An 18,864-nucleotide genomic window follows, 5' to 3' on the forward strand; every position below is an offset into this window, starting at 1 on the left:
CCAGTACAGTGCAGAAACACAGGAGAACAGAATTCAAAACTTCAGCAGATACAAAGCATCAGACTAAGCTGAGCCCATACTTACCAGCATTGCCCTGTCCTTGTATGGCAGTGGTGATGGGTACTATGTGCGTTCCATTCTGTGTTACAGTTTTTATTGGTAGCTGGTGTTGACCTAGAGGTGCCTGTTGCACTATAGTAACTGTCTGTAAGGGGGTGGTCTGAGATGTTTGAATTATACGACTAGCAGCTCCTATTGTAGCATGACTAATAGCAGGTATAGGTTCCACTTTAACTGAAAAAAAGAAGATACAAAACTGTTAAAACCAAGAAAGTGTTAAAGAACCATTTGTTTTCACTCAATCAACCTTCAGTGAGAAAGTAATCTGATTTATTACTCGTTCAAACATGTCTGAGAAACTGTGATGCACAATCTCCAGTTTTAGTCAAACATTTCAAGCTTTCATCTAGAAGTAAGTTTCAAATAATAAACCTTATGTATAAAGAAACAGCAAAACAATCACACAGGTTCTCACCTTTTACTTCCTTGTGGTCTCCATTCTCTTGAGGTTCTACCTTGGGCTGGGTAACCATCGCAGCTTGCGTGACTACTGCCTGTCCAGCTACAGTGTAAGTGTTTGCTGGTGCTAATCCAGTCACATTTGTGACAGACACAGCTGGTATCTGGTGGACAACGTGCACTGTCTGAACTACAGGCTGCTGGGAGGTCGATGTTGTCACAGGAGTTGCAACAGTGTAGGTGACGGGTTTGATAGTTTGTGGTAGCTGCCGTTGTACAGTAATTAAAACTGGTTGGCTAGATAGAGGTGATCCTACCAAGAAAGAGACAGAAATGAGACTGCCAATTTTAACTATTTCTCTTAAACCAATCATGCTTTTAAACTTAACACTAAAGCCTCAGAGGATTAATGACCTCCTTCACTAATGCCTGAATGATCCAAAAGGTAAAACTGGGCATTGAAGATTATGCCACGTGGCTATTCAAAGCCACAGATGCAAGGCATGTGCTGTATTAGCTCAGTAAAACCCATACATCATTTGAGCCCCCTGCCCCATCTTCCCCCAGATGCAGCTATACTACCAAAGATATGTTTCACACCCAAGTAGTAGAACGCCTTTCCATACACTGAAACACGTTTGTGCTTCAGGTGTTGCATGGAGATGGCAAAACTCCCAGCTTGGTGCCTCTGCTTAGGACCACACTTGTCTCTGCCACAGAAGGGTCACTGGCCTTGTTTGGTTTTTTTTTTTTTAGTTCTCTCTTTAATCATTCAATTCTTTTTATCCACACCTTTGAAAGGATGACATGACCACAGATGCATGCAAGACATTTACTTATTTCTGTAACCCCTATGACCTCAGGTTTTTAGTTTGTTTTGGATTTTTTTTCCTTAACCAGAAAGAACAGGTTTTGAAAGGAAATGAGAAGTGCTACAAGACAGCACAGCCCTACAAAGGGCAGAAGCACAATCACTGCTTAGTAACTCAGGGAGCTGGCACAATCCCTATGTATGCAAACAGGATTTACCTGGCATGTGTTTATCAAAAATTTGCTCTGAATGTTAAGAGACAAAACATTTACTTTTTTATAGTGTACCTGTGAAGTCTTAAGAGACAAAACATTTACTTTTTTATAGTGTACCTGTGAAGTCTTAAGAGACAAAACATTTACTTTTTTATAGTGTACCTGTGAAGTCTTGGTACTATCTACATGTTAGCCCTCTCCCACCCCCAAGTGCTTATCTCAGGGTTCCTCACCTGGGGCACTCTGTGCAAATCGTGCTTCTTGTATTACCGCTAGTTTTGGCTGGATAGCACTGGGCTCAGGTTCCATTGGGACTGGAGATCCTTCCCTGGACAGACTCTCGGGGGTCTGCACTCCACTGGAGTGTGCAGACAACACTCCAGAGTGATTAGGAGAAGCTGGGGCACTTCTGTATTTAAAAATGAAAGCAGCAGCTTATGTGTTTTAACTTCTGAACTGTGCAAGACAGTGACCTTCCTCTAAGAGATCGTAACAGGCACTGCCCACAGGAGGGCACCTCTGCCTTCTGGCAAGTACAGTTACAACCCCAAAGCAGTTCTGATGATCTTTTATAAAGCTTCTGTTCAACAAGGACAGAATTTAAAAGCAAACTTCAGGTACAGTTAATGGAGAAGTGGTGGCTGGATGCCTTCTTAGAGAGACTCTGTAAACAATCTGTGAAACTTGAACGTTTCTTCTGGTGGAGAAGAATGATGAGCAAATCTCAGTCTACAAGGTGACTAAAGATCTGCACCAGCAGAAAGGCAGAGGGAATAATTTAAACCCACGTATTTCCCCATCATCACTTCTGCTTGAACATTATAAAACTAAATACATAATTGTAACCTCTACGTTCAATAAAATGGTAGCCACTTCTTATAATAATTTTCTTTGCAAACAGTTTTGAAATGCAGCAGATGGTAGTTAGAAATCAAAATTGTAGTTCTTTAAAAAAAACAAAGAAACAAATAAAAAACAAAACCCAAAATAAAAGATACAGCAAGGCTTGCTTACATGAACAATCTGACAGTTATGCAAACTGAGTCAGTTCTTTAACACTAAAAACAAGCAATAAAAGCAAGCCTGGTATATGGGGCAGCCTCCTGGAAAATGATACAGAATTCAAATACTGAGTCTGGGTGAAATTAAATTACTAAACTTGTGACTGTATCCAAAACTATCAAGTCTGTATCAGCCTGAAGATTAAACAACAGCCATAGTCTTTTTGTTCATCTGTTTTTCCTTACCTAGAAGAGAGTGGTCCCAGAGGGGTTCTAAAGCAAGGTACTCCCCTAGGCCGCCTTTTCCTAAAAGCCTGCTCTATTAATTTGCTTTCAGAGGCAGGGTCTATCCTCCAGAATGAGCCTTTGCCTGGTTCTTCCTGGGAACGTGGTACTTTGATGAAATAACGATTCAGAGAGAGATTGTGGCGTATTGAATTCTATGAAACATAAAAAAATATGTAGAATTCATATAACTTTTCCAAGTCAGAATGTGGCCTACTGCAGCAGTTTGTACTACAGGAGACTCGGGGTTCAGCTCTTTCATTCCTTAAATCAACACAACTCAGAGCACTACAAAGGCAGCGCCAGAAACCTGAAAGGACTCTCGCATTTTTCAACACTTTCCCAACAATTAAAACCCAAGTATGCTAATGAGGCAACAACAGGAATTCCATTTAACTCTCTAATGAGAAACATGGTGATTGCAACAAACTTTTAGAACACTACAAATACCTGAGCATAATGCAGTGTGGGAAAAAAAAAATACGAAAAATTGTCAGTCTTCATCCACCACCCTTCCCCAGGTGTCAAAGAAAATGTCAGTTCATCCCAGGAGGGCCAGTAAAATACAGCATGCACTGATTCCAATCATGTATTGTAATTCTGCTACTGTTCCACAACACAGAAAGAAAAGATTAAATTACACAAGTTCCAAATGCAGCTAGATTGTTGGGAGTTAACCCACAGACCAGTTTGTCTCAATAAAGGAGCCAAGGATTTAGTGTGCCTGGAAAAACAGCAATGACAGTAGGCCCTAAAACAGCTCTTCAGGAGATCATCACTGCACTCCTGTTTGCACATTACTTTATCCTCACTTTACTGTAAAACACAACTGTTCCATCAGAGAGCTGTAGGGAACTGCTAACACCCTGAAGAGTCTGTATCTATGCTTGCCTTTGCACACTTTATTTTTTTAAGATATATAAACCTCAAATCTCTCTAAGTATTATCACTGAAAAAGAAGGAAATAAAGGTAAGCATATATACTGAAATACTTCTAGGGAAATAGGGGGAAAAAATGAGAAAATGCTTTACACTAACAAAGCCTCCTGAAAAAAATCTGCAAAATCAAATGCAAATCTTGCTCAATTGTCCGAGTTCATGACCCTAAAGGCAAGTTTGGAAAATTTAAAGCAACGATAACCATGTATGGTTTCTTAAATAAAAGCTGATGAAACCAGAAATGGTTTTCCCTGACAACAATTTAATCAGAACTAAAAAGAGGCCAAGACCATGTTTGTAAGTTGTATTTATTTCTCCACAAAGTCTTCAAATCCTCAACAGAATGAAAACTTTATATAAAAAATTATATAAATCCCTCAATACTACTTATTAAGATATAGGATTTGGATATTATACACAAGAACATACTCTATATAGCCTCAAATATTATTTAAAACATCTATTGTATAAGTCACCCTAGCTGTAACCTAACACCTGATCGATGAAAGCTGGCAGAGATTTTCACCCCAGGAGGCACACCTGTTAGTGCAAGAGCAGTGCTTTATGTGACTCGACGGAACAGCAGCTGATTTTCAGCTTTTCCAGTTGTTTTTATGAATAATTAATTATTCCAGAACATACTACGTCTGCTGCATCTATCAACTTGGTTTTCTGAATTATTATAAATCTAAATACACACACTGTTCTAAAGCTGAGTTCTTCAGCTCATTACAATCTATGCACATGAATGGTTCCATCATGTGTACATAAAGAAGCATTATACACACTGATCTTCAAGGTATTTCAGAATAGGAAGCAAAATGCACACCAACATTTTATAAACAGAATCTTGTTGCTAAAACAGATCAGTTAGTAGGACTGCAGCCAGGATTCTGCATTGCTTGTGTGTGAAAGGGAAACAAAAGAGACTTCCTAGCCACAACAGCTAAGTCCTTTACTGGCCAAACCATTAGCAAAAGGCTAGGAATGGTTACACCCCCCACTAACCCTGGAATTCTTGTAAGAGTGCTTCCGCTTTCACCCAGGCCTTATGACAAGATTAATTTAAGATTAATATCTAAAAATCTATTCCTCCACTGAGGAGGCATGTACTCTTCAGTCTTTCACTTGTACCAGGAGTATTAACACTTCCTCACTTGCCTCTCCAAATTTTACTTCCCTGAAAATAACTCCAGATCATGTCTCTGCTGCAGAGCATGTCTGTACTGAAACTGATACTCCATGGTGGACAGAGCAGTCTGAATGCTACATGGGCAAACTGGCCAGTCCTGCTCATTGTGCTCTTCTGTACTTTGCTTGAAACTAAAAACAGCAGCAAAGGCACTGACTGAAGCTCTGTGTGTATCTGGAAAGACCATGGCAGACTGATTCATACTGGTTAGTCATCCTGGCAAATGCTGAGGTTGGTCTCTTTAAAATGAAAAGAAAGCAGAAATAAATTCAACAGAATTGAAAAATTTGATCTAACTCAGTACAGAAATGATTAAACTCACAGATTATGCTGCTCAAATAAAAAAGGGCACATAATAGTGCAAGAGAAAGACAACAATCACTTGAGCCTTCACTGTACTGCATGATCAAGATCACTGTTTTCAAATAAAATTGAACTTGTAACGCTTGGTATCTTAATTATATCTCAAGTTAGCATTACAGATGTTTACACAACCACGTTACAGAACACAATTACATTACTAGATAGCATGCATTAATTTAAATCCATAGTGCCAACTGCATTTTTCTTCCCAAAAGCCTGTGCACAGTCCCCCTAGAAGTTTAGGGGATATCACTCCATGAATAAAGCAACGTTTCAAATACAGAATCATGTAAATTGCCCAATTTGTTGGAGAACTCAGATTCAAGAAAAAGACAACACACTAATATCACAAATTCTATTTAGGAAGGGTTGTCAGGCTCACCAATTGACTTCTTATGACCATTTAGAGCTGCCAGTATTACTCACAAATAAAATAAAATATTCCAGAAACCAAATTTACCTGCCAGCCCTTGTCTGCTGTCCTGTAGTATGGATAATTTTTAGTTATGTGCGTATAAATTCCATTTAGTGTCAGCTGCTTATCAGGTGCCATTGTAATTGCTTGTACTATTAACTGTGCATAGGAGTAAGGTGGCTTAGAGTCATCCTGTACAGGAACAAAAAAAGGCTGCATCAATAAACTTTAAAGATATACACATTACTTCTTAAATCAAAAGTTACAGAATACAATAAGATAGATATACTAAAGGCATTTTTTGACAACCAAAATCTTGAGGCAGAAAGAAACTAAGGAAATTTTTCTCCTTGGACTAGCACACGTAAAGAGAACAATAATTTGGAGAAACATACAACAGTAAATAATGTTCAATAGGTTTTAAACAGATACATAACTGAAAACACATACAGACCCTCTCCCATGGGGAAGGGAGGTAAACAGATACATAAATCTCTCGTCTAATCACAAAAAACTACAGACAGCTTTTCAAGTCTCTAATGTTAAATTATGACTTAGTGCATATATTTAGCAAACAAAAATTCAGAAATCTTACATTCACTTCAGATGCAATTTAGGGGATTGATTACAAACAATGTTTACCTTTGGGCTATCTCCACCTGATGCTTCCTTGTCATTTTCTGACTGGGAATTGTCACCCATTAGATGTAGGTCAGATGGTATTACACGACCCATTTTGTACCCTGAAGAGCCTGCACCACGGGGGCTAGATGGGCAGGAATTTGCAGCACTGTAGAGCATAAAAAGAAGATCCTACTATTTTGTTATACAGTATATCACCACATTATGTCTAATCAAAAAGTTCTTATTACAGAAAAGCCAGAGCTTCCAGACCACAATTAAGGGTCTTTCCAAGTATTTCCATTACAAACTCCACCTTCCAATCCTTTCTAAACTCATCCATGGGAATTAAAATCACTGCAGGAAGAAACCTGTCAAATGAAGCTCAGGCTTTTCTCCTCAAAGGAAAAAGGATTAACTGATTTATTAGGTTGTAAAGAGTATTTGTGCAAGATTTGCCAACAGAAAAGTCCACTTTAACTACATAAGCAAGCACAAATTTTAAGACACTCATCTGAAACAAGAAAGACATCTTGCATGAAATTCCTATCATATGTTTGTACTAAGTCTGCTAAAAAAGATCATTTCTCCTGTGCAGTATTTTTGCACATTTGAGAAAATATTATAGTGAGCAGTGAGAAAAAGAAGTTCTGATTCTCATTTAAATCTAAAACAACACTACTTTAAGTCTTTACAGGTACATGCACACACACACACACATACATATATGTATAAAACTAGTAAATTTATCTATAAATGGGATGCATCAGCACTGACTCATCTAATATAATTCAGTATTACTCTGGCAGAGCAGATCCACTGTTACAAAGCAAAAGACAGTGCCAAACAAATGGAAGAAGTGCCTCTTGATACCTCCTGCTTTGCTATCCATCACAGCCAAAGATAATTGTATATATTGCACTACATCTTTCTAACACTTTTCCCCTTCCACAGGAACCATGGCTGCACAGAGCTGTTTCCTTCTACCACCACTTCCACTTGGCACACAGGCAAAGGACAGTCAGGGGTGATATATGACCCCTTTCCCCCAAAATTTTTTTAGGCAGTTCTCTACAAGGATGCGTATTTCCCAGCAATCCTCAGAAATTCCAAAAGAAAAAATTAAAATGAGAAAGCCTGCTGTGTCCCAGAACCAGCTTGTCTCCAAAGACAATGTTTAACTGAACTTGATTGAATCTATGGTTCAAAACACTGAGTAACAAACAAGGCAAGAAAATTTTAGATGTATACAATAAAGCTTTACACATCTGTAAAACAAATCACATAAGGCAAATTTATATTTCTCAAGTTATGTCTGCCTGGCTTCTCAAGTTTCTCGCTACCTCCCTTTTTCTATACAGCAACATGATAAGCACTTTAGGTTAGGCAATATATATAAAAAAGTATTCTTCAAGTGTCACATCACAAGAAATCCACCAAAAATTTGCTACTAGTGATATACTATACCAGGGAGATGGGATTTTTTTTATGTGTTGTATGGAAGAATCCTTGATTTGAGCCAAAACATGTAACTAATTTGTTTTTTTAATATAGGTCACTGCTGTTCTATGTTTTCACATATCATCTGACAACATCCCTCTACTGTGCATATATTGACAAAGCTACACATATGGTATAATCAAAGCAAATTTACAAGTCTTCTATAAAACAGGATGATTTGAAGAGAAACTGTCAAGCTGTGCTCTCAAAATAGACTCAAAACTGTCATTTTTTTTTCCTTTTTGTCATATACTATTCAACAGGTGCATTCAAGCCCTGAAGAGAATTACAAAATTCATAGTGAGGCAAAGACTGTGATGATGTATGTGATATTATCTAAAATATTTATGAGCTGTTCTGTCATTTCTTGGGCTAGATATGTTTTCCCTGAATTTTAATAAGAAAGCAAACCTGTTATACAGTCAGGTCTAGACATCTCTTCTCTCTTACGTCCACCATTTATATAGACCTCATTAAACACTACAGTGTTGAGATCAAGATCTTGACAAGAATGAAAGCCTTACTTTCAAATATCATTAACAACATCTGCATTTTTAACGATCAGACATTAACAGTCCTTCACCCAAGTGAAGATACAAGGAGCAAGAAGGGAAAAAAAACTTTCAAAAGCATGTATGTGACTTTCAAACTCAACTTCCAGTGCCTTTAAATGAAATTTCTGCTCCTGAGCTTTCTATGTATTTTTAACATTGAATCTAAACTTATTTTACCAGTTTGTGAGGACATCTTGCTTATGTTTGAGTTTGGTCCCAAATAACAAGTTGGACAATGATTACAATTACCAAATTAAGCAGAACAAGTACAAAATCCAGATTAATCTCCCCTGCAGAACACTTCTCTACACTACATTTTAAAGTAAATGCCTGTTTACTTCCAGCAATGACTAATTAACAACACACCTTCCTGAGTAAGAGATCAGTCTATACTAATGGCAACCAAAACACATATTTCTGATGATAAATTTCAGAGGGACAGTTACTATCAGAGTGTGTACAAATGATATCATTTAGATTTTTCTCATTTAGTGTTGCCATAGGCATGCAAGAGTAAAAAGAAATATAAGTAATATGAAATGCAAGGAAAATACATGCTCCTTTGCTGTTCTAAGAATGCCAGGCTCCTGAGAAAACTGTTATACATTTAACATGTTGAATTTGAATACTAAAGGCTGTTTAAGCAACCACCATATTATTAGCAGAATGGTGGTTTTCTCCAAGGCAGGCAACACTGAGCTTCAACTAACATTTAACACAAAAGCAAAAGAGTTAAAATTAATTAGGAAGTTGTCTCAAGCCTGTAACCATACATTGCCCTAAATATCCAATCTTCAAGGTTTAAATACCTGATAGTTCCTGTGGGAGAAGGGAGAGGGCTGATCAGGTGAGCCATGTTGTCTGGAATGTTTATTGTTAAGGGAGAGATCTGGGGTTGCACAGGTTTCACTGGGGACTCTGGGGCCTCCTGTTTTTCTCTCTTTTCATTGGACAGAGCTGTGAACGTTATCTTGATGTTTGTGCTGGGAAACCTGAAAGTACAGCTGGAAAGTAAAAAAACAAATATAAACACGTTGTTTACAGAATTTAAGATTTTCTGCATAACTTTCACATAGTGCCTAACCTTATTTTAAAACAAAAAGGTACAGCATTTTATGTAATTGCCTGTAAACAGCTGAATTTTACTTATCATGCAGGAAGATCAATGTGACCAGAGAAAGATCCTCAGCTTTAAAATGCCAAGAGAAATATAAGCAGATGTAATTCTTTGCAATAAAGGCAGTTTGTGTCTAAACTTCTTGAAGTTCATCCTGATTTTGCAGCTATCCCTAAAAGAATTACCATCTTGAAGACAAAAGGATATTATTTTACAATGCCAAAGAGCTTCAGCACATGAATAGGTTCATGATACCAAAATCAGCCAGGAGCATAAATTTTGGGCAATCAGTTTCACAGACTGGTCTAACTAAAAGATGGTTACTTTTATCTTGAAATACTTATGAAACACACGTAAGTCCTAATTCTGATAATCTACAGAGTATATTGCTGTTATAGTGCTATATTCAAGTACCTTTTTCAGAGCTTCATTTGAGACAGTTTCAATAAACTTCCAATTTCTGAATATTACTGAAAACTGCATGCCCAAGTTGAAAGACTAATGATAAACAAGCAACATGCAATTGCTTAAAACATTAAAAAATGAAATACAATTAATTCACCTTGGAGTATTTTCCCTTCTGCATCTCTGCATATAGCATTTAGAAGTCAACTTAATTAAACAGAACGGGGTTATTATAGCTTCACAGTAAATAAACAGATTGAGTAAACAAGAAACATAATTTTCTCTCAACAAAACCATCTATAAAAATAGAGTTCAAATAGCTTTAGTGTCTCTCTTCTTTCTTAAGCTGCTAGACTACACACTGCACTAAACCCACAATTATATTTACACACCTCTTCCAAAGGACTTTGCAATGACACAATCCCCAGAAAAAAAACCTCAGAAAATGTAAAGTGAGTCTAAGTAGATCTAGTTTTATAAAGAAAGAAAACAACAGCATGCTGGAACAGGACTAACAAATTTAGCTACAAATGCAAGATACAGACCATAAACAAAATGTAATAATTTCCCTGGAAAAATACATTAAACATAAAAGTGATGTAAGAATTGGAAGGAATACTCAGCTGTGGAGCAGCCTTTACAACACTCATGTCTTTTCCATTTTATTTCTTAAATTTATTCTAAGAATATTTATAGAACAAAGACAGCATTTGATCTTTCACTACCTTTCTTACCACATGCACAATCATAGTGATTCTTTTTTTTCTACAATATACACCCAAGAATCAGAAGAAAGAGAAAGAATCCACAATGAACTTCCTTTTCTCTCAGTCTTATTTCTCAGCATGGACCACGTCCGAATTTAACAGACGACCTATTTCTGAAATATGCTCAATGTACTAAATTAGGAACAGAATCTATGCCAAAAACCTGCACATGTATTTCAGCATGAAAGTTAAATGGACCAATTTCTGGGTTGGTTTTTGTTGATTTGTTTTTTAATATCTTCAGTAACAATAGATTTCTTTGCTTCTTCCAGTAGAAAAGATTTTTTCCTGTATTGCTTAAAGACAACTGGAATTATTTTTGCTAATAAAACTATTTTCTAAACATTTCAGTAAACCAGCAGTAATGACAACACTACTCCTCAAGAGTAAGCAGAGTGTAGCCAAAGACATGGTATTTGCTAAAAATGAAATAAAAATCCCTGTGCGAAAGTGAACATCTGTTTGACATAGACAAGTTTAAATTTTAGTCACCTGTTCTGTATATTTTATGACACTATTCCAGATCTGTACTGTGCCATCTAACTTTATGCTTTTCAGAGCAAACTTATTTCAACTTAAGAAAAATGAAGGAACAGAGCTTTAGATGCTCATTCACATTTTATATTTCTTATTGCCTAATTAAAAAAACCAAACCAAAACAGTACATTATAATGAGCAACCAATGTTCTACAGTGCTGGGTTAGGTAAGGATGGAGAGGAGGTAGATCTTCCCAGGTCAGACACAAGTACCAGAAGCATGGAAACACATAAAATGTATACTTGACAGTTCCTCCAACATTCCACCTAAGTTTGCCTATTAAAATGTCTCCCTCCTTACACTATTGCACTACCTGAAGGCATTATCTGCCCCCTAGGCATCTTTTGCAAAAAAGGTAACTGCAGCTGACTCAGGTAAGACTAAAGTACAGATTTCTAAATATAATGGAGAAATGGTATTCTAAGATATTAGTTTGGAAAACAAACAAACAAAAGAACACAAACAAGCAAAAAGAAAAAAAAAACCCACCAAGAAACAAAACTCAAAACCAGGAGCTTTGACTAATTAAAAGTACTGTATAGGTTATAAATGCACCAAATAAACTTGGAGCTGCCAGTCATTAACACCTGAAAGTGTTAGTGTTGCAGTTTACAACATTTCACAGGCCTAGCTTGAAGGGATGGCATCATTAAGGAAGACACAATATACTTACAAATCACTGTCTGGTTAGAACATGCAAACATCTGATTATTATCAAAAGACCACAGCCGTCAATTTGTAAACAAAGTTTTTCTAATAGAAGCATATTTTTGATAGCTGGAATTCAGCCAAAAAAAGCAGAATAAAGAGTGTATATTACACAGCATATTTTCTGAATAAATTGCATTAACACAACTGTATTACATTTATTTCTAAACCCAAAGGAACACGTTCTAATTGATCCAAATCAAGTTTCTTTTGGTATATTCTTTATTTAGGCAATGAAAGAAGCAAAAAACAGTATATACAGAAGGAGAGGCCTTATCATTTAGTCTGCAGCAAGCTGAACTTGACTTTTACTATTTATAACAGTTTTGTGATGTGCTAGCACAGGGCAGTTGCTGCAGAAGAAACTCACCTATACAGCCCACTTTGAAAAAGAAAAAAACCAGGAAAGAATAAAGAGTAGTTTTGCAATCTGTCACTCTATACCTCATCTATTCCACTAATTCCTGTTCTTCCTTTATCAGGTGCTGTCAGTTGGAGTAGGAAATCAAACAGAGCCACCAAGACTGATTCAACAGATTCCCAAACCCAAATGTTTACAGAATACCCACACTGAAACAGAGGATGAGAAGTCTCTTTGGTATCTGAGTTATAAAAATCAATAGCAATATTTACCTTATGTGCCAGCATCCTATTTTATGTATTTTTAAAAACTATTCACGCTATCCACAGTTAAATAATTTTGCATATATATTCATTATGATGAACAGTTGCCCTTTGCTTTCTATGGAGCATCACAAAGGAGGACAGTGTGCACAGCAGGAAAGTGCAGCAGAGGTGTCACAGCTAAAACACAACTCGTGATCCTCATTATTCTTTTTTAAAGGTTCGTTCTAGGTCAACGATTAGAAAACAGAAAAGAAGTATCAAATAATTTCAAACTGTTCCCCAGAAAACTCCCTATCTCAACAGCATCCAGCAAAAAGGGAGATGTGCTGATCTGGGCACTACCTCTAAGAGTTCAGGAGCTTTGTATGGTGCCTTTTGTAGGAAAGGGTGCAGTCCAGCTTTGTCACATCTGTACTGCTAGGATTTTCTCACTTCCCCTCAGCAGTTCTGTCTGTTCTGTAGGGAAAAGCTAATTATACACTTGTAATTCTGCCTACAAGAAGATACCATCTGACTGAAAATGAGGAATTCCATCTTGTTTCCACCTGGGGAGATAAAACACTGAAATAAGAAATCATTTTCCTCCCAGTATATAAATCCTGCTATGACACTCAGTGCCTCAGTATCCTTTGAATTACTCTGCTTAATTGTCTCTTAAGAACTAGAGCAGAAATTGGGACAGAAGCTGCCATCCTACTGCTCTTTTGCCAGCATCTCCAGATTTTATATTCCAGTAGATTTTGGGGGTTTGGCACTACTAACCCCAAAGTCATGGTAGCTACACCTGTACAATTTAATTCTTTTACTCTGACTATGACACTGAACACCAGTCAAAGGCAATCCCGTATCTTAAAATCTAAAAGAATAGCAATGTCAGAGTTTTCAGACTCCTGTTGATTTACTGAGAGTCAATGAAAGCTTCAACGTTTTACATCAAAAAGCTAAGATCCATAAAAAAGAACTCAGTCAGCATCTGGGTGGTCGTTTTTGTTGATTTTTGATTTCAAGTAACTTAAACACAAGCATAGGCAACCATGTAACTCACCTCAAAGAGAAACTGAAGTGATTTACAACACATGTACCATAAACAAACCTCTTCCAACTTGTGTTTCCTCTCACAGTATAGCAAGCTATGATGATGCTACTCCTATTAGGATGCTACTCCTATGCTTCTCCCCTATTTTCAGCAGCGAACTAACAACAAACCAGGGAAATAATCAGATGTAATTCTTTAGTTACAACTTGCTACAGCTGGTCTTCCTCAAACTTTGAGCTCCCCCTTTTCTATAACCACTTAAAGAAAGACTGCCATTAGATCCACCTTTTGGTTTCTCCAGGGGCCAAAAAACCCCACCAAATACAGAGGCCTTTTAGCCTGTCCTCACATTCCACACGTGTCAGTCCCCTAAACAACCTCAGCAACCCTTCCCTCACCTCCCCAGTTTGTCATCGGTGTTTGAACTGGGAGCCCCAACCCAGACACAGATCCCAGCACCCAGGACAAGGCTGCACTGCTGAAACACAGACGTCCTCTTCCACAGGGCTTCCTTCCCCTGTGCCCCTCTGCAGAGCTGCTACCCAGTCACTCCTTCCCTTTGCCCACCCCAGATGCAGGATTTTCCTTTTGTCTTTGCTGAGCATGGCAAGGCTCAGCACTTTGCCAGTCCATTCCTCCAGCCTGTCGGTGTCTGTCCAGATGACAGCCCTGCCCTGTAGCATGTTAACCATTCCCCACCCCCAGCTCAGCATTATCAGGGCCGTACTCTCTGTCTCCTATCCCAGGTCATTGGCAGTAACAGCCCTGACCCCAATTCCACAAGGTCAGAAACCCACACAAGGGCAGCACTTCTTCTGCTTCGTTCTACATCATATCTGTAAATGAAATCTAGGGCCAGCATGTCAGAGCTGGGTGGCATTCAAGCATCCACAACAACAGTGTGTAGAAATGACACTTTGCACGACTTCCTGCTAATGGGTAAATTTCAGTATGAAAGAACATGGACCACAATTTTATCTTTACTCCATTTGCTGCTTCATCCATTATTCATTTCATCACAGTGGATTATTAGGAAATTCATTAAAATTAAACTAGATCCAAGTATTGTTTTTAACCCATTTTTTAAAAAGCAAGATTTAAAAGATGAGTCTTTACAAAACCAGATATATCACAGAGGTAAAAAAAAGCTCAAAATGTTGAAGTATCACTACATATAATTTTGGCCTTTGTAAAGTCTGTGTATTGTGCCTTCATGTCCTGAGAAAGGACATCTCATGTCTACAGAAAGAGCTGAGCTTAGTTCCTCTCACACATCAAACTGACACACACAAGACAGGCTGAAACCTCAAGATGCAACTCTTTGTCTTACAGACACCTGAGAGAAGTAATTTCTATTAAATGGAGAAAAGCAACAAAATTACATTCTCAAAAAAGGTTTCCAATTGTTCAACAGTAAGAGCAGACACACCAAATTATTCACATCTAAATTTATTTTTAAGACTTTGGTCTGTTCTTAATGGAAGTCAATACTGTAGAGTCCACTTCCAGAACAGAATTGTCATCTTTAGACCTAAACAGAATCAAAAACTTATTAAAAAGACAAACTGAACTGAGCTGCTTCAAAGCACAATCAAAATTTTAAGATAGAGTACCCAGTATTTAAAAATCTCGGATTCCAAATGAATTATGAGGAGACACACACAAAACCATGTAAACAGTCTCAAAATTAAAGAGCCACCTAAAAATTCCCAGCACTAAATTATTACTAATAAACTATAGTTGAAAATCCAAAACAACCAAGCTTTACACAATTTTTGTAGTAAGCACTTCCTTTCAAGTATATATTGAGATATTTTTTTGATTCTTTTTTCTAGGATTACACATAAAAGTGCTATTGTGAAACATACCCATAACATGAAAACTGCTATGAGTATAGGAAAATTTATATTAGATATACTGGAAAAGGATGAACTAATATATTACAATACTAATCAGACTGTGATCATTTTCTTATTGTCTGAAACAAAGAGAGATGTCTCAATGGGCAATTTGTTATATAGCTGCTTGCTCATCCACACAAGGTACGACCTTGTGCTCATATCAGAAATTTTATCTTTCACATTACATTTGTAAAAACTTAACAAAAAATTTTAAAAGGTACTTCTAAACTTTATATTAAAGAGACATAAAGCCCAAGTCTACCAGCTTTATTTTAAGGAAGTTTTTAATATTCTTCTACTTGGAGTTGACCACACCCTTTGCAGCAATGTGAGAAACTACCCCAGCAGGAACACATCATCACTTCCTACAAGTACATGTACACATACACTACGATGGATTTCTTCTCCCTGCCTCCACAGTTTTACTCTAGAGTCCTGATTTGGATGATTTACCATAAATTTACATCCAATTATGTTTGACCATTACTAGTCAGGACACTTCTGAAGGTCACCCCAAAAGCAACCACCCTTTAAAAAGTGGCAGCTTTTTCCTCTAGGGGTGAATCACAACCTCATGCATGTTTCCTTTAATTCTCTGTATCCTTTGTAATTGATTTCTGTTGACCAAAGATCAATAGTTGCAGCACACATCCTCCACAAACAGCAAATGTGAGAGCTCTATAGCAAGCTCGACCTCTAATATCATAAGGAACAAAGCACACTCCAATTTTTAAATCAGCAAGCAGACTTTCATTCTGAACAGCAAGCATGCTTTTCACAAGCATTTGTGGGTGTTTTTCAGGTGTGCCATCACTGCCTACTCGAGCAGAGACACAAACCAGGACAAAACCAAACCAAACCAACCAAACAAAAAAAGCCAAGTGGAAAAGATCACCTATCTATCTATACACTCAGATGTATTAAGATTCAAAACCAAAGATGTACACATCATCCAAAGTGATAAAATACTGCTGCTTCCTCATGTTTCTCGTGCTAGCCAACAAAACGCTTTTACCAAACTCTAAGCAAAAGATGGAAATCTGAACTAGTTGTAAATGCATGGCTTGCCTATAGAAAATGTATTTCCCCACCGTTGATTTGGCAAGTGCATAAGCAGCATGTAAAGTTGTTGCTATTCATCACAGGAATGGTGCTACCCGGCTTTCAGAAGGATCTGGAACAAGCCTGTCTGCATCAAAAAACGATCCTATGACAACATAATATTGATAACAACAACAGGAACATTCCTGAACCACTAGCAGCAAATATAAACAGTAATAATCACATGTTCTTGTTGGAAACTCTGCTCATTTCTTCCTTCCTACTTAAGACAGCTCATTTCGTAAGCAGCAATGCATTTTTAACCCTACATTCACAACCACTTCTCTAAGGGTATTTGAGAGTCAAGCCTGAAAAAGTCAAGATGTTCAACTACAGCAAATTTTACTGCAAATGCAAATGATTCCTGTAACAACTTAAAGCTGGTCTCACCACCCCCACTACCCCCCCCTCCCCACGTTATTATGCTAAAGAAACAAGCATTAACAAAAATACTATTGCAGGTTTTCAAAGGTTCTTGTTGTAGCAGACATTTCATTTTCTTTATATACGAACCACACAAACATTGGTATTGATCATCAGCAAAAGCATTTAGGTTATTCTACAGTCATGGAAACATGCCATGGTAATTAAAAATATATATCTCTCAGAATCACAAATTCCCACTGCATTCTCATCTCTTCTTAAAGGGTAAAATATTTAAACCAGTATATATAAAAAACAACAACAACAACACACAACACCACAACCACAAAACCTAAAGTAATTCAATACAGTAGCCCTGCACAGGCTGAAGGAACTGAGAAAGAAATTGGCCTGCAGGCAAGAATGTAGGCAGCAGTTACTGTAGAAACCAAGCTCTTCGTTGCTTTTCTCTAAGCAAAAGAAAGACACAAAAGAGCTGGAAAACAGCGATCGATGGGAAGCAGCTTATAAAGCTGCTTGTCACATCTGCTGCAGGAAAACCAGACACTAATTCATTAAAACTGCTCATGTAATGCCTCTGGAATTTGAGGCTCCCCAGCCTCTGAATACAAAAGAAACTCCGCCTATGGAAACACTGCATTTTCGGGTATTTAGCATCTCTGTACACAAAAGCTGTATGCAGAGTCAGGTTGTGTGGTCCCTATGCCTAGATTTCGCTTTCAACTATAAAAACAAATCCAAATTCGTCCAAAAGATTGTGTGCCTCTCTCTTAGACAAATTTCAATAGCTATTTTGAGTCCCAGCAGAGCCTACATAACTTTCTAATACAATAGTTTCCTGTTTAAAAAACAGAAACAAAGCACTTGCAGCAGGAAAGTAAAAAATCATCACTTCTTCTTCCTTCCAGATAGCTGCATTTAACAATGGTTTCCTATTATCAAACATGCAAGCACCACAATGGCAAATACCATTCAAAAATTTTTCATAAAGCCTACGGTTTGTAGTCATAGCTGAGCTAGAGGAGACAAAGCAAAACCACCCCATCCTTTCTTACAAAGTTAGCTTGGTAGAGAAGTGCCTGGTGTTTCACCCTTGGTTGTGAGGTACTCCTGGGGATGCAAAAGTTCATAGGGAAACACTGAAGTTATTATAATATTATTCAGTGCTGAATGATAAGCTATTGGCAAACCAAACAAAACTGTTCAGAGCCAAACATCCAGCACTTGGCATCTCTCTGTTCCTCACAATTAAAACAGTCGGGGCAAGTACAGTGAACAAGTGCTGTCATGATGTGTTTTGACGCAAGCATAATTGTAAAAAAAAATCATTAATGACTCACCCATTACTTTCACTAACAAAAGACTTCATTTCTTACCTCATCAGAGACCTGCATTCCATAGCAAAATAATGCCAAAACTCCCTTATCATTACCAAAAAAACAGCTACCCACGGAAGCAAAACTGCACAGAAAAAAAAAAGAAAAAAGATTATTCCTGAATCAAGAAAACAAACCTGATTTTAGATGGGCTCTTCCAAGACAGAACTTTGTTTTGAAGAGCAGAACAGTCCTTTATTTCACACAGAAATCCATGACTAACTCAGGCTATTGAAGAGTGACAAACACTGCTTCCTACCAACTCTAATTTTGAGTAGACAACAGTATTTAATTTCCCCCTTAAATCTTCCTGTCTGGTCAAAGAACTGAGGTTTTATTCCAAACTCCTCTCAAAAAGTTATGGGCATTAACTGCATTTCACAATTACTGACCTAAAGATGTTTGATACTTAACACTTGCTTCATTTTGGTGATACTGCTGTGCTGTGTATCACAACAGAAATCAAGATTTTATTATTATATTCCAAGA

At 37.4% G+C, this 18,864-nt stretch overlaps 1 protein-coding gene across 1 annotated transcript in view; it reads right to left on the bottom strand.

The window, feature by feature from the left end:
* FOXK2 (forkhead box K2) overlaps nucleotides 1–18,864 on the bottom strand; it is a 44,850-nt gene that overhangs the window by 4,053 nt on the left and 21,933 nt on the right. The window contains exons 2-8 of the mRNA XM_071763948.1: nucleotides 9,225–9,419; nucleotides 6,383–6,530; nucleotides 5,786–5,932; nucleotides 2,793–2,986; nucleotides 1,779–1,954; nucleotides 536–832; nucleotides 85–294 (exon numbers count right to left, since the gene is read on the bottom strand). Of these exons, the coding sequence (XP_071620049.1) occupies nucleotides 85–294; nucleotides 536–832; nucleotides 1,779–1,954; nucleotides 2,793–2,986; nucleotides 5,786–5,932; nucleotides 6,383–6,530; nucleotides 9,225–9,419 (1,367 nt within the window). The remainder of the gene's footprint in view (nucleotides 1–84; nucleotides 295–535; nucleotides 833–1,778; nucleotides 1,955–2,792; nucleotides 2,987–5,785; nucleotides 5,933–6,382; nucleotides 6,531–9,224; nucleotides 9,420–18,864) is intronic.

This window comes from Heliangelus exortis, chromosome 20 (genome assembly GCF_036169615.1).
Source record: "Heliangelus exortis chromosome 20, bHelExo1.hap1, whole genome shotgun sequence".
Taxonomy (NCBI): Eukaryota; Metazoa; Chordata; class Aves; order Apodiformes; family Trochilidae; genus Heliangelus; species Heliangelus exortis.